Raw genomic sequence first — 16210 nt, 5'->3', positions numbered from 1 at the left:
GTGTTTATACTACCATCTATTTTACGATTAATATCATTAAACTATTGTTTAAGTAACCCTTTTACCCTGGTTCATCTTTGTTCTATCTATCAAACAAGAAAAATGTCCCGAGCACCTACCACTCGACACTGTAATCCTACAGTTTGGCCACCAGGGGGAGAAAGTGCTTCTTAGATCCGTCTTGACTGGACCATTTGTTAGTGGTCCGTTTTGTTTGTTTAAATATTATCCCAAACATACACGCATTTATGGAATAGTGATGTACTGTGTAAACAAACAAAAAGGAAAAAAACATTGTGACTTAAGAATTTATTTTTACACCATGTAAAATGTTTACTTTGTAATTAAATTTGTACTTACTGTGTGTAACTACATGGATTCTAGTTTGACCATATGCTTGCTGTGAAGCTAATGGATATGATGACTGTTTTCCGTAACTCCTCCCTGTGCAGATGACAAGAAAATAAAAGTATAAAAACATATGCTTTGCGAGGTATAACTACAATCCACATTGTCCTCATAAGGAAATGCATATCTCCTGCAAATTCCGTTCTGTTCCTATGTGTAAGTTCAAGTTCAGATGTCATTTTCATCTAACCGGCCCAGATTTCTGAATGGTGCAACAGCATCCGATATTGTGAAAAAAGTGTTGAGTCCAACTTTATTTTCTTTTACATTTCATATGGAAAGTAACCTCAAGGTCTCATCTCATCTCATCTTCATCCGCTTATCCGGGGTCGGGTCGCGGGGGGAGCAGCTCAAGCAGGGGGACCCAGACTTCCCTTTCCCGGGCCACATTGACCAGCTCTGACGGGGGGATCCCGAGGCGTTCCCAGGCCAGTGTTGAGATATAATCTCTCCACCTAGTCCTGGGTATTCCCTGAGGTATCCTCCCCACTGGACGTGCCGGAAACACCTCCCAAGGGAGGCGCCCATTGGGCATCCTTACCAGATGCCCGAACCACCTCAGCTGACTCCTTTCTAAGTAAAGGAGCAGCGGCCCAGAGTTCCTCACGGATGGCTGAGCTTCTCACCCTATCCCTAAGGGAGACGCCAGCCATCCTTCTGAGAAAACTCATCTCGGCCGCTTGTACCCGCGATCTCGTCCTTTCGGTCATCACCCAACCCTCATGACCATAGGTGAGGATAGGAACTAAGATCGACCGGTAGATCGAGAGCTTTGCCTTGCGGCTCAGCTCTCTGCGGTAAAGCGAACGCAATACCGCCCCCGCTGCTCCGATTCTCCGGCCAATCTCACGCTCCATCGTACCCTCACTCGCGAACAAGACCCCGAGGTACTTGAACTCCTTGGGCTAAGGACTCATTTCCTACCCGGAGTAAGCAATCCACCGGTTTCCTGCTAAGAGTGATGCCCTCAGATTTAGCGGTGCTGATCCTCATCCCAGCCGCTTCACACTCGGCCGCCAGCCGATCCAGTGAGTGATGAAGGTCACAGGCCGATGATTCAATGAGGACCACATCATCTGCAAAAAGCAGTGACGATATCCTCAGACCACCGAACTGCAACCCCTCCCTACCACGACTACGCCTCGATATCCTGTCCATGTATATCACAAACAAGATTGGTGACAAGGCGCAGCCCTGGCGGAGACCAAAACCCACTGAGAACGAAACTGACTGGCTGCCGAGGACGCGAACACAGCTCTCGCTTTGGGAGTACAGAGATTGGATGGCCCTGAGGAGAGACCCCCTTACCCCATACTCCCGCAGCACCTCCCACAGTTTCTCCCGGGGGACCCGGTCATACGCCACCTCCAGATCCACAAAACAAATGTAGACCGGATGGGTATACCCCCAGGTCCCCTCCAGGATCCTTGCGAGAGTGAAGAGCTGGTCCGTAGTTCCACGTCCGGGGCGAAAACCGCATTGTTCCTCTTCGGCCGAACCCTCCTTTCCAGCACCTTGGAGTAGACTTTACCAGGGAGGCTGAGAAGTGTGATACCCCGGTAATTGGCACACACTCTCTGGTCCCCCTCTTTGAACAGGGGAACCACCACCCCGGTTTGCCACTCCTTTGGCGCACTGTACCCGACTCCCACGCAATGTTGAACAGGTGTGTCAACCATGATATCCCCTCAACACCAAGAGCCTTTAGCATTTCTGGCTGGATCTCATCAATCCCTGGGGCTTTGCCACTGCGGAGATGTTTGACTACCTCAGTGACCTCCACCAGGGAAATTGATGACCAAACACCATCAACCTCGAGCTCTGCTTCCAACATAGAGGGCGTGTTATTCGGATTCAGGAGTTCCCCAAAGTGTTCCTTCCAACGTCCGACGATCTCCTCAGTTGAGGTCACCAGAGTCCCATCCTTACTGTACACAGCTTGGATGGTTCCCTGTTTCCTCCTCCTGAGGTGCCGGATAGTCTTCCAGAAACACTTTGGTGCCGACCAAAAGTCCTTCTCCATGGCCTCTCCGAACTTCTCCCACACCCGCTGCTTAGCCTCCGACACGGCAGCAGCTGCAGCTCTTCGAGCCTGTCGGTACCCTGCAACCGAGTCAGGAGTCCTGCAGGATATCATATCCCGGAAGGCCTCCTTCTTCACTCGGACGGCTTCCCTGACCACCGGTGTCCACCACGGTGTCCGAGGGTTACCGCCCCTTGAGGAGCCTAAGACCCTGAAGCCACAGCTAGCTGCTGCAGCTTCAGCAATGGAGGCTTTGAACACCGCCCACTCCGGCTCAATGCCCCCAACCTCCACAGGAATGCCAGAAAAACTCTGCCGGAGGTGTGAGTTGAAGATACCTAGGACGGGGGCTTCCTCCAGATGTTCCCAATTTACTCGCACTACTCGTTTGGGCTTACCAGGTCTGTCCGGAAATTTCCCCCATTCCTTGATCCAACTCACCACCAGATGGTGTTCGGTTGACAGTTCCGCCCCTCTCTTAACCCGAGTGTCCAAAACATGCGGCCTCAGATCAGACGACACGATCACAAAATCGATCATCGATCTTCGGCCTAGGGTACTCTGGTACCAGGTACACTTATGAGCACCCTTAGGTTCGAACATGGAGTACGTTATGGATAATCCTTGACTAGCACAGAAGTCCAATAACAAACGACCGCTCGGGTTTAGATCAGGGAGGCCGTTCCTCCCCACCACGCCTCTCCAGGTGTCTCCATCGTTGCCCACGTGGGCGTTGAAGTCTCCCAGCAGAACTAAGGAGTCCCCTACTGGAGCCCCATACAGGACTCCATTCAGGGTCTCCAAGAAGGCAGAGTACTCTGAACTTCTGTTTGGTGCATACGCACAAACAACAGTCAGAGTTTTCCCCCCTACAACCCTTAGGCGCAGGGAGGCGACCCTCTCGTCTACCGGGGTAAACGCCAACACCGTGGCGCTCAGCCGGGGATTTATGAGTATCCCCACACCCGCCCGGCGCCTCACGCCCTCGGCAACTCCGGAGAAGAATAGAGTCCAACCCCTATCCAGGAGTACGGTACCAGAGCTGAGACTGTGCGTGGAGGTAAGCCCCACCAGATCTAACTGATAGCGCTCCACCTCCCTCACAAGCTCCGGTTCCTTTCCCCACAGCGAGGTGACGTTCCACGTCCCCAGAGCCTCAAGGTGCTTCACATTACTAATGATTAGTCAATCGAACTGTCGTCGAAAACTAGAAATCGCGATTCCTACCTGCTTTTTCTGCCTGATTGAAAAACGCATTGAAATACAACTGTTGAATTGAGAAAACGAGACGAACAGCTTATCATGTGATTTTGTGCTAATGCTCACGAAAGATATCGATATAGATTTTTCGTCTGTTGAATCGTGTTTTACGTGCTACACAGAACGACATTTAAACCAATGCATTTCAGTGGGGTTTTTTCGACTTCAGAAGTGTACACTCTTTAGTTAAGGATACGTGAAGACAACACGATTTTAACGGCTACAATAACGGCTCTAAACATGTGATATGCCTGTGTTTTTTTGGCCTATTCTTTTGTCCATGTCACGTGGCTATCAAGGTTGCTATGGTGATTGCTATGGACACCTCCCCCGTACACCCAGTTATCGTATATATCCATATGCACTTGTATACGACCTATCGCCATTATTTCATTTCAGTGTCAAAAGTGGTATCAAAATTTTTATTTCACAATTGACCAAATTCATGAAGACATTTGGCCTATAAACATTTGACAACAAGGAGACAATGTTTCCATTTAGCAAATTGCACAGATGAATCATTAAAAAAAAACAAAGTAAATCAAACTTATTAGCATCTTGACGGAAAAAAATATGACGCGTATAGGCAAAATGGCTTTAAACTTCAATTTTTATATATATATATTGGATGAATTAGATGGGAATATACAATAGCTTTAGTCTACTAGTAATAAGAAGATAAAACAGTTGGGACAGCAAACACCTTACTTTAGCTGGGCACGACCACAGCATGAAATTACATGTAGAATACGATCAAATCAAACATTTATTTTCAAAGGAAATATGAGGTTACAGTTGGACGTTGATTGCAAGGATTGAATAGGATCGAGTCAAGGGTTCCTTTGCTTTGTGCGTTCAGTTTCACTCTTCCTCATTCATGCGATATCCAGCCTCTCTGGCTACATGGATACCAGTTTCCCATCATGTACAACAACACAGTCTCCCATCATGTTCAACAACACATACTCCCATAATGTGCAACCCCAAACACACCACATGACCAACACCTGCACCTAACCACCTTGTGTAATATGACTCTTGCCTAGGTCTGCAAACGGATCTGACTGAACTGGCTACTGATTGGTGTGAACAGATATGGTTCTTGTGTCGAGTGAGGAGCTAGACAGACGGCTACCTAATCATTTGGAAAAATGACATTTTGAGAATTATGATTCAGATGACAGATTTTATTACACTTATATTATTACTATATTTCTATGGCTAAACAGTTGTAAACCCTGTGTGCTGTACAATATAATATATTTGAACTAAACAAAAGTAAAAATACATTGACATAGGCAGAACTTACAACTCGAAAGAATAAACCCACGATAATGTGCCAAATGTTTCCATCTGAAATGGGTCGCCTATGATTTAAACCTCCACTACGTAACATTTCTACTGCTACTAAATAAAAAAAATATTGAATATTTTTCTTTGGAAACATTCTATTAATCAGTCAATCGATCTAATCAGTTACCTGGTTTCCTTAGCAAATAACGTGAGTTGTGAAGTCAATAAGAAGCATCAACATTTTCAGCTGACTAACTGTCATGAGAAAAACAGATATGGCTACAACTCTGTAGCTTCAACTCAAGCCACTAGGGGCTGCTAACGGGAAAATATACATAGTGCAGGTTTAAATGACAAAAGAGGTAACAGTTTCTGGATGGATTTGAAAATGTAATGGCAGGAGCCTACACCGCATTGGCAGCTTGAGAGAACCTCTGCAATCGGTTAGCTGCGGTTACCACGTAGAAATGTTTCTAGAAAGAAAGAGAAACTTTGTTGAATTTAGTTTCACTATGATGCTGAATATTACTGTGCAAGCGTGTGTGTCCGTACCTTCCATTGGCGCTGAGCAGCCAGATAGCGCTGCAGTTTGATCTGAGACTTCAATGTTACTTGATGGTGTTTGGCTTTCTCCTCAAGCTTATTCAACCACCTGTGTTTTGTGCACCCAGAAGCACTCAGTCGTCCACTGTCACACAAAAAAAAGACATAACTGCCAAGCTCACAATTGTGCTAAAGATGTCCCTTTTTGATTGACAAGCCTTAGCACAAATAGAGCGTGGGTCTTTATGCTTACGTTACCTTTTGGCTGGGATGAGAAGTTCGGATATAAAGTCTTTGGCCTCACTAGTGACATTTTCAAAGCATTCACTGTCGAATTCCCATTGGCCAAGGAGGATGTTGTTCATGGTCTCGGCATCATTGTCTCCCAGGAAAGGAGAGAGACCACTTAGACTAGAAAGCAACCGAAAACCATTAGACGTTCTGTCTCTGTGCATACATGCATTGTAAGTGTTTATTAATATACTGTAGATTTTGTATTATTTGTGTTATTTATTTTTTTATATTTAAAATTACCAAGAAATTAAGACTGTATGCACAAGCAGTAGCTAGTGGCTGCTGACTGCTCAGCGATTATAGTCTGTTAGTGAGGGAGTTTACAATATATATAGGGCATGTATCTGACATGTAAAAATTACGGACACATGGTGGTGCATTTCAAAGGTCAAATGAGACAATTTAGGGACCAAATCAAGCCTGATATACAGACAGCATTCAATGTAGCATTGTCCGCCATCAAATGTCAGCGAGATATTCAACGTTTAACATGTAGCTTTAGCCACTGCAGTTTAAGTTCTCACTGGATATCTTATGTTGGGCTTGTGTGCAAAAAAGGGAGGTTAGGGGCAGGGGTGTAAACTGTATCTATCCATATTCACAGGAAGCAACTGACTGTAGCAAACGTTGCTCATCTATCCATCATACATCTAGATAGATAGACACGCCCACCTATGATGTCAGAAGAGACAGATTTTCAAAACGTCTTGTAACGGCTAATCAAATTCACACCTGGTGTAATATGTCACCTTTAACCTGTAGCTTTAGCCACTACAGCTGAACTTCTCACTGGATATCTAATGTTGTGCTTGTGTACAAAAGGGAAGGGGGCAGGGGTATAAACTGTATCTGTCCACATTCACAGGAATTTGTCGTTAAGTTATTTGTGTGTCTTGTGTGCCGGCACTTACAGCATATACACAATCACGCCAACGCTCCACATGTCGGTGGGAAATGAGACAAAGTCATAGTTGACCACCTCAGGGGCCAGGAACTCAGGGGTACCAAAATTAACCTTTAGCTTCTCCCGTGGTCGGAACCTTGGATATGTACAGGAAGGAACATCATCCCAAATTAACAATAGTATTAGTTTCAATCTTACAAGAGATTTTAAAAACAGACTTATTTCTTTTATTTAGAGTTTTTGCCTTGTTAAGCTGTTAGCATGTTGAATGCAGGTCTATATACTGTACGTACTTCCGGGCCAGCCCAAAGTCAATGATCTTGATCTGATTGCCTGTAGCACTCACACAAAGTATGTTCTCTGGCTAAGATAGGAGAGAGAAATCACATAGACACAAATCACACACACATTAAAGCATTGTGAACATCATCACACACCTTGGAATTTGATATTTTGTTGTCATTCTAGAGATTACATATGTCTGATTCTAGCCAGACAAGAGTTTAACCACTGCAGGGCATGGGGCTTATGTACGTATTTACGTATTTTACTTGATTACATTTGAATCAAAAGAGAAGTACAAACATTTCTGTCAGACACATCAACATCAAACAGGGTCACAAACCCAAGAAACATCTTCGTTGTGTGTTTATTTAAAAAAAATATTTTTTTACTGCAATATTTATATTAGTTTCAAAATTCTCTTGCCACAGACTGGGACCTAACGTGAACAACTGAACACAAAAGACCTTGGCAAAACAATTAGAATTGAGCATTAGGTTAATGAAACTTGTAAATCTGAAGTATCATCTGACACCCCTAGCTTGTAAAACATAGTTGCACAATAACAAAGGCAACATGAACAATTTTGCAAACAGCTGCAACGGGATCCTGTTTTGCATGTTAATGATCCAAATGGGGTTTTACCTTGAGATCAAGGTGCAGGATGTACTGCTGGTGTAGGTACTGCACCCCTTCACATATCTGCTTGGTAAACACAATGGCATCTAACTCGGTCAGCTTGTAGTTCTCATCCACGATGCGGTCAAACAGTTCCCCGCCTTCCACGCTAAAAGGCAAATGATCAGTCACTGTTGAACCATTGCTTGAATAACACATTGCCCAACAAACACATCAGGACCATGTCTGACTGGCTTTAAACTGTGCAGGATAACTCACTACTCCATGATCAATATCAGGTTTGTCCGTGATTCGAAGGCGTCGTAGAGCTGAATCAGGTTCACATGGTTCAGTTGGTTCATTACCCCGATCTCATTCTTCACTTCATCCTGTGACAGTAAATGGAAGACAGTCCAGTACACAGAAAGAGAGGGATAAATTACATCCAAGGTGCATGCTTTCTTATTAATGATAATTCAGTTATGATTGTGAACTGCAGAAGAAAGGGTTTGAGATTGAGTGAATGCTGTGAGGATCAATAAACAATTTAAAAAATGGATAAAATCCAAACAAATGAATACAAATGGAAACTACTCTTTTTATGCTTCACTGATGAGTCCTTTAAGGGGCTGGAGGCTTGCCAGTCTGACTATAAATGGAGGCAACAAGAATGTTGTAGCTAGCAAGGTAGTGAGGGTGTCGGGGGTGGGGGGGAGGGAACTATAGGCCTGCTGTTGCTCACTCACTCGTTCCCTCATTACCCGGACCTTGATGATCTTGGCAGCAAGGGTCAGACCTGAGGAAAGCTCCGCACATTTATGGACCTGACCAAACCTGCCCCTGGGAAAGAGAAGGCAGATATTGTGTATAGACATGAGGACGAGTGTACCTCATGCATCTGGCTTGAAGCTCTACAGCTAGTGTGGTAACACTATGCACATGTATGTGCATTACGTACACGTGCTATCCCCTCTTTAAAAGGTGCTGACCCCTACAACAGACGATTACAATGGAGCCCTCTCAACACTCCAACCAAAAATAACTTCACTGCCGCAGCCAGTGTCTAAACATAGCCAATGAGAGCCCAGTGTTGGTACCTGCTATCTATCTCCTCCGACAATGTGGGCAGCGGAACAGGAGAGCTAACAGGAGATTCTTGATGTTGTCCAGAGCATTTCTAGCCAAATAGTGCAGATAGTGAAATGCATACCAAACTGACAGCAATTGGAGACCCTTTACTATATTAGAACTAAACATGGGTACTGTGTTTTAGATATATCATACTAGTATTGCATTTCATATACATGAAACCAACAATTAGTCTGAAAAGGACAACAGTATTTTGATTATTCATTTCAAATGCACACCAAAAGCATCTTTCACCTGAAGCTGGAATGCCACAGCCGGGATTTTACACAAAAACTTATGCGAACAAACTTGTTAATTAATAATAATTACTTGTCAATTTGACTTAAATTTATTATAAAGTGTTAACAAAATGAATGGGCCACTCTTTTTTCAGTGCGTGTGCCTTTAGCCGTCATCTGTATTTTTCATTCATTCACATTAAGGACACCAGCAGCAGGTAAGTGAACGCACCCTCCAAGGACCTCATCGGGCATGATACTGTAGTAGGAGCCCATGGGGACCTGCTTGGCAGTGACAATGCGGTGTTGGAAGGGGGCAGAGGCAGGGGGACAGTCATCTGGCAATGAAACAAACATCGAATCATTAGTGTAGAGCTTTCACTACTGAACAAGATGTGCCAGTTCATTAAAATAAACTATGACATGTTAATGGATGCACAGCTGTCCAAAACTCTGTTTTCAAGCAAATGTCCGGATTAACATTTTGAAATGTTTCAAAATGAAGCCCCTTTATCCTCTACCGAAATACCAAATACGGAACAAATATGGTAGTATTTTGAAAGACACGCTCACTCGATGACGTACAGTAAAAATTCTAAATCTGTTCACACTAAGCAACAAATAGGATTACGGATTATGGATATTGCCATATTCCTAATGCAAATTGTGAATATGAAAGTTCCCCTCACCTATGACAGCATGTGGCAGGGCTGTGGCTGCTGTTAAGCTACCAACGAGTGAGACCGTTTCCGGAGCAGGAGGCTTTGGTAACTCCTTGTGTACCCCTGTTTGTAGCTGGGTGGTCTGCTGCACAGAGCCTGGCTCACTGAGAACTCCTTCAATCTGAACAAAGGCATTCTTCCCCTTGTCTCCCTCCACCTTCGTGTTCCTTTGCCACAAACACCTGTTGGGACTCAGTTCTGTAGATGCTTCTTCAAGCGCTGGTGTCTCATGGCTGGAGCTGTGGTCTTGCTCATTGGCAGTGACAGAGATGGTTTCACAAACAACACTTTGCTTGGTGTTCAGCACGTTGACTTTGGTTTTTGATAGGGAGGCAGGTACGGGAAACTTGGGTTCCTTGGTAATCACTCCTGCGAGATCCTCTGAATTTGCGTCAGAGGGTCTATAGGACAGTAAAAAAGTTAATTATCGGAAATATTACAATCAAATGCAAGACTTAATTACAGGACATTTCTTAACATATGTGGCTACCCTGGTAGTGTTAATAAGAAGCTTCAGCAATGGAGCAACACAGTACGACATATGGTTATTAATTGAAAGTATAGAATCAATAGAATAGTGTTAAATTCCAATGTGTAAAGCGTCTTAGAGTACCATATTAAGCGCTATATAAATTTCATTTATTATTATTATTATTATTAAATTGAAAAACAGCTAAATGCAAATCATTCTCATACCATACCTATCTCGTACATGACCTGTTGCTGTCTCCTGTTTTCCCAGTAAATCCCGAGTCTTCCGCACAATGGTCTGATCTCTGCCAGGTTCCTTCTTGCTATTCAGAGTCACCTCTTTGGATCTACAAGTCCCTTTCCTGGGGGCGTCTCTAATCAGAAAACTGGCTTTATTTACTTGTTTGGCCATAGTCACACTTGTGGGTGGACAATGGGGAGATGTTGGAGGAGCCAGCTCAGTTTGAATTGAACTATCAGCGTCATGGTTTGCCGCCTTGATCTCCTGTGAAGTCACTTTGGAATCTGTAGAGAAATTAACAAGGAAGAAGGCGTGGTACTGAGAAATCACAGTATCAAGATTAATGGATATTATGATTTCCAATAAAGAGCTAAAAGTGTGTGTGTGGGGGGGGGGTTAATAGGTAATTGAGGTGCGGTTTAAGACGATTTAAAGCTTACGTATACTATGTGTTTGGCAACATTTGATTGTGCTCTTTCAACCCATCATCACCTGATATAAGTTTAAATGCCTCATTCTCCCCCAGCGTTTTCTCTGGGGAAACTGCGATGGAAGGCGTTGGTTTCTGTTCTCCGGAGTACTCTTGCTCCTCCCCCTAAGAGGAGAATGACACCTTCTCACGAGTTAAACATAAAATACTTATGTCTGCTTGGCAACAAACATTATAAGGCTGTAGTCTGGGAAAATAGACAAAATAGACACAATACCGCTCATCCTTATCAACAGCCTCAACCGCCCAGTAGCCATCCCTCAACACAGGGAATCAGCCTACCAGTAGCCATCCCTCAACACAGGGAATCAGCCCACCAGTAGCCATCCCTAAACACAGGGAATCAGCCCACCAGTAGCCATCCCTCAACACAGGGAATCAGCCTACCAGTAGCCATCCCTCAACACAGGGAATCAGCCTACCAGCCGTAGCCAAAGGGTCAAAGGGAAAGACCTTAGGTAAAACGTCTGAACTTCTACACACCCAGTAATCTCTCTCCTCAAATACCAGAGCCAGGCCTCCGACATCTAACTTTTATACTGACCACACTACTCAAAGGATAACATCGTCTGGCAATAAGAGATATATGCCAAACTCAAGGTTCTCCAAAGTAGACTGCACTCAGACATCCTGTCCAATATCAATAACAGGGGCTCACAACACAGCCACAGTGTCCCTACTATCACTACCCTTTATCCAGGTCCACAAAGCACACGGAAACACCCAGGCGCCAGTCACCTCTCCAGCACCCTGGCACAAGCATTCCTAAGGGGGGGCAGAAGTGTGGTTCCCTGGTAGTGGGAACACACCACCTGGAACAAACAGTCCACAGGCGTTGTCACGGAGGTGTATGCAAGGCTGTATAAATGGCCTTAGCCAAAATAGCCCACAAACCTCCAGAGCCATTTGCAACTCTAAGCTTTTCTCTCTCTGTCCCTGCCTGCTGCAAGACTACTTTGTTTTATCTTCTGCCCAGTGACAGTCCACATTTCACTGCCCTGCGCTAGGTGATGCCGGCTTCAGCCTCCTGTGTACCCGAATGATTTTGTAGAACCTCCTTGATGCCAGCTCAAAGTCTTTCCTCATCCCTCCCAACTCCTACCTGGAGTCCCTGGAGCAGTGAGGCCTTCCTCCTTTAGCCTGATGGCCTTACAACGGCTGTCCGCTAATCAAATCAAATATAATTCATGGACCCCAGGGGGGAATTATTAATGAACCCCAGTGTGGCTGCCAGCCACACATACACGGCGTGCCTGCATGGCAGTTTGTATGTCATGCATGCATGTCTTGTACGTGTATAAACATACAATTTTCCTAAGTCCTAGTTGAACAGATTGCCCTCTCACATTTGCAGTCCTTGCCTATCATCGGACATACATTGAACAAGTGTCGTCGTGAACGATGAATGATTAATTACACAAAATAAGAGCGACTCTTATTGCATATTTCACAAGGGTGAAAACTAACTGGGCATGGTCTTAATTAAAATACACTAAATCATTTTATTAAAACATTGAAAGACCATCATAAACCTCGAAGCTATATTATTACCCCAAATAATAAAAACCAACCTACTGAAACCAATGAGCCTCAACAATACAATTTTAGAAAGCTTACAATGCGGGGTTGGCTTCGACACATATCTTCCTTAGTATGTATTGGTTTAAGTTAAGTCGTCATTTTCACAACCTATTGCAAATAAGGCTGAGGAAAAACATTGTTGTTTCAATTAACGTGTGTGTGCATGCGTGTGTGCGTGTGCGTGCGTGTGTGCGTGCGTGCGTGCGCAACATTTGATATGCATCAAAATCTGTGAAAAGTTCGGAGTAATTCAGGAATGGAAATTATACTAATGGTGGGAAATATCGTAACTTTAAATTCCTTCATATACTTTAAATGAAATTGGCATGTTCGGTTCAACATGTTAAAAGTTGAACCGCTGTCAAACACTGATCTCGACAGGGTACAATGTAGACACTCGTGGGCTCTTGGATGACTGGAGTCAAGGTAGGAGGAGAAGCAGGAAACCACAATCCACCAAAAACAAATCATCAATCATTCATGAGGTATCGTTGACAAGTTACAGGCAGCAGTCAATTTGGTGGCATTTGTTGGACAATTTCTGCAGAGTTCTCTGCACACACAGTGGAGGGGGATCGGAGCCTATTTCGATATTGTACACTGCCACCTTAAGAAATGTAACAAGGGGACACTTTTTAAAATGAAGATGAACAGAAAGCCAGAATGGACTGACCTGATGCCCGTTCGAAATGGTTGATCCAAGCAAGCCTTTAATTCTCCACGGCACATCTCCTTTCAGAGTAAACTCTACCACTTTCGAGCTCTGAAACACTTCGGCGATATATTCCAGCATTGTGTCCACAGAGGAAACCGATTCCTCGATACCTGCAAGTCTCTCTCTCTGGCTCTTGCCTTCCTGGGTGAGGTTCTTGAGCAGCTTCCTGTTCTCCCAGCACGGTCCCTCGACCTCAGAGCATGCGTTCTGTACCCCTTCTTTGGAAGAGGTCGAGCGATCTGTTTGATTATCGACAGCCTGACACTCTGCTTCTCTTCCCAAAGTCCTCTGGATCTGGGCGAGGCCTTTCTCCAAGCATCCCAGGCCTTTGCAGACCATGTCCAGCCTCTGGAGAACATCAGCATGGCCAGAGGCGATCCGCTCCACGTGGCTCTCTAACCTGACCAGTTTGACCTCCATGCTTCCCAGAGCGTTCACGATCCCGGAGCCAGGGATTATGCAGGGTTTCCTCACAGCTCCAGATGCGGCCCCTGATGTGTCGGCCTTGGTGCCGTCATACATTTTGGCAATGCAGCTGGCCAGAGTTTCCGGTTTGCTCATGGCTTTTTTCCAAGGCTCAAAAGACGTTCAATGAATGGAAAAGAGTGGACTGGAGATCAGGGTTGAGGGGGGTTAGCTTTGATGCTCTCGTTAGTCCGAACCTGCGTGCTCTTCATAAGCTCTATTTTGGTGTGAATGCATTCCACATTGCTCCGTCTCCTTTAGTTCATTCAGTTCCGGCAGGCCTAATGCTTGCCCCCTGCTTCTTTGTCTGGGTGTATTTCTGTATGTGTTGACGATACAGCACTCCTGAAATAAACACCTCCTCCCAGTTATCTTATCCACCCAGTACTCTGGGCCCCTCCCCACTCTGTCTTTCCTACCCAGGCAGAATTCCACTGGTGGGTTTGACGTCACAGCCAATGAACATTGTGTAAACGGCCATCTGTTAAATCAGGGCTACATTACATACATACATGCATACATGCATCAATAATTATGGTGGATTTATTTAATAGAGACAAGACCATATTGCCCTCACAGTTTTGATATTGCTCCCACAGTGTTGCTAAAAAAATAGTAAAAACAAATATTTAAATATTTAAATATGGGTGACAAAAATATGATTAAATTATAGGGGACGCTCCCAAGCGTCTTCTTATTCTTTTTTTACATTCAAGGGCATTTTCGGAGGGCATGACGAAAGGAAACCGGTACGCTAAAGCCATGGTGTGTGTGTGGACACGAAGAGCTCTGTCTGCGCAGTGGTGGATGTTGATGTTGGATTCAAGAGAGGGCTAAGCTACTCGACACTTAACGCCATGGTGAGTGGTGCATTTCATACACAACATCGATCATTAAAGCACTCGTATTCGATGACATGTACTAGCTTAGAAGAAGTGTCCCAAAGTTGATGTGAGTCATAATAACCATGGGGAACATAACATCTAATGTTTTATACAGCTGTTAAAGCTTACATTAAACACTATTATTTACACTACACTACACTACGCAAGTATTTACAATGTTTTTTAACTTGCTTTAGTTACGAATAAAATACGATGCTTTGTAACATAACCTTTTATTTATTAAATATTGAGGTATTGCTAACAAAATACCGTTGTTACCTCTTACCCATTATAGTAACAGAGGATAACCTATTTCTAGGATGGTGATGAGATGCCCATCTGTGTATTTTGATTGCTGTAGTTGTTGAGTTCCAACAAAAGACCAAACTGCAAACTGCAATAAACGCCAAGGCCCAGGGAAGCACATTATTCTGGCTCTTAGTTGTCCAGAACTGTGCTGCTTGTATGGAGCCCACAAAGCCAAACTACCCTATGTCATCTAAACGCAAAGGTTCAGTGGAGAGGCTGTGGCTCAACTACACCATATGTACCTTTGAGCTCTCTGGAGGAAGATGAACAACCCTGGTGGTCTAAAATACACATAACAGTTAAGTAAATTATTATTTTTTTCTTATGTTTAGAAGGCATGCATGCCTTCCAAACCAGTCTATCGTGAATAATAGCCGGTTGTCCACATAGAATGCCTTCATAACAAAAGGGATGAAACGAAATCAGGATGAGCATTGGATGTATGTTGTTCCAAAAGGATGAACTTGTCACAGATCTGGTGCCTGGGATCCAGTTCCATTCCGCAACAGGGCTATGTCAAATGTCAACAGGTGAACCTGATGGAACATAGACTGCATGTTCCAATTGGGGGGGACAGGGACCCTGAGCAATGATGGCCCCAGAGCTGGTCCAGGCAGCATGTCATTTAATAGACTTGTCTTTGCTCACCTGGAAGGAGCAGTTAAACCCAATCTTCTCTCTAATCTCTAGTTTATAGCTAACTCTGGTACTGCTAATGAGCTGTGCATTGTCCTTGTAAAATAAATAAATGAATAAATAATCTGATTATTGTTGGGTAACCAAGTGACGTGGTGCCCAGGTATCAATACCCTCTTCGGCGTAGGGGTTGTAGGGTACGGCACCTCAGTCAACCTAATGGATCTATTGCTTCCTGTTACTGGAACCAGAATGAAGAACAGGGTGCCAAAGACATGCAAGCTAATTGAAGAGGAACGATGGTAAATGGTGCAAGGAGAGCTCTGATGATTGTGGTCGGATGGACTCCTGGGCTGGCTGTCACAACATAGCTAAGACGATTCAAGCCAGTTCTAATGGCATCTACCATACATGCAAAAGAGCCGAAAGATGTAGATGGCCAGGAAGGATAGTGCACAAATCTAAGTATAAAGACCTGCAGCAATCAGAGTACAATGAAAACATGAGCAAGTTGGATTTACTTAGCTTCAATAGAATTTTCGGCAAAAAAAACAAATGGGCAGCATGTGCTGCCCGTGGTCGCTTCTTTAGTTATTTCTTTAATGTTGCCATCATGAACGCCTGGATCCAATACAAGTTGGAAAGCGGAGGCCTACACCAACCTCCAAAGGTACTCAACAGCTACTGGACTTCCAATGAATAGG

At 44.3% G+C, this 16210-nt stretch overlaps 1 protein-coding gene across 2 annotated transcripts; it reads right to left on the bottom strand.

The window, feature by feature from the left end:
• Positions 1–4232: 4232 nt before the first annotated feature.
• Positions 4233–14105, bottom strand: mylk3 (myosin light chain kinase 3). Of its 2 annotated transcripts, none has more exons than XM_056608553.1 (13): positions 13171–14105; positions 10919–11021; positions 10416–10710; positions 9682–10115; positions 9225–9330; positions 8393–8465; positions 7905–8014; positions 7653–7794; positions 7019–7089; positions 6733–6861; positions 5786–5938; positions 5537–5672; positions 4233–5457 (listed from the first exon to the last, which is right to left on the bottom strand). In XM_056608553.1, the coding sequence occupies exons 1-13, from the start codon at positions 13771–13773 to the stop codon at positions 5389–5391; spliced, it is 2424 nt and encodes an 807-aa protein (XP_056464528.1). In that variant the 5' UTR covers positions 13774–14105; the 3' UTR covers positions 4233–5388. The 2 variants fall into 2 exon arrangements, with proteins under 2 accessions (XP_056464528.1, XP_056464527.1); XM_056608552.1 differs by having other exon boundaries at positions 4235–5457; positions 8372–8465; positions 13171–14103.
• Positions 14106–16210: the final 2105 nt, after the last annotated feature.

Source organism: Gadus chalcogrammus, chromosome 14, assembly GCF_026213295.1.
Source record: "Gadus chalcogrammus isolate NIFS_2021 chromosome 14, NIFS_Gcha_1.0, whole genome shotgun sequence".
Lineage (NCBI taxonomy): Eukaryota > Metazoa > Chordata > Actinopteri > Gadiformes > Gadidae > Gadus > Gadus chalcogrammus.
This window is presented reverse-complemented; position numbering and strand designations above follow the sequence as displayed.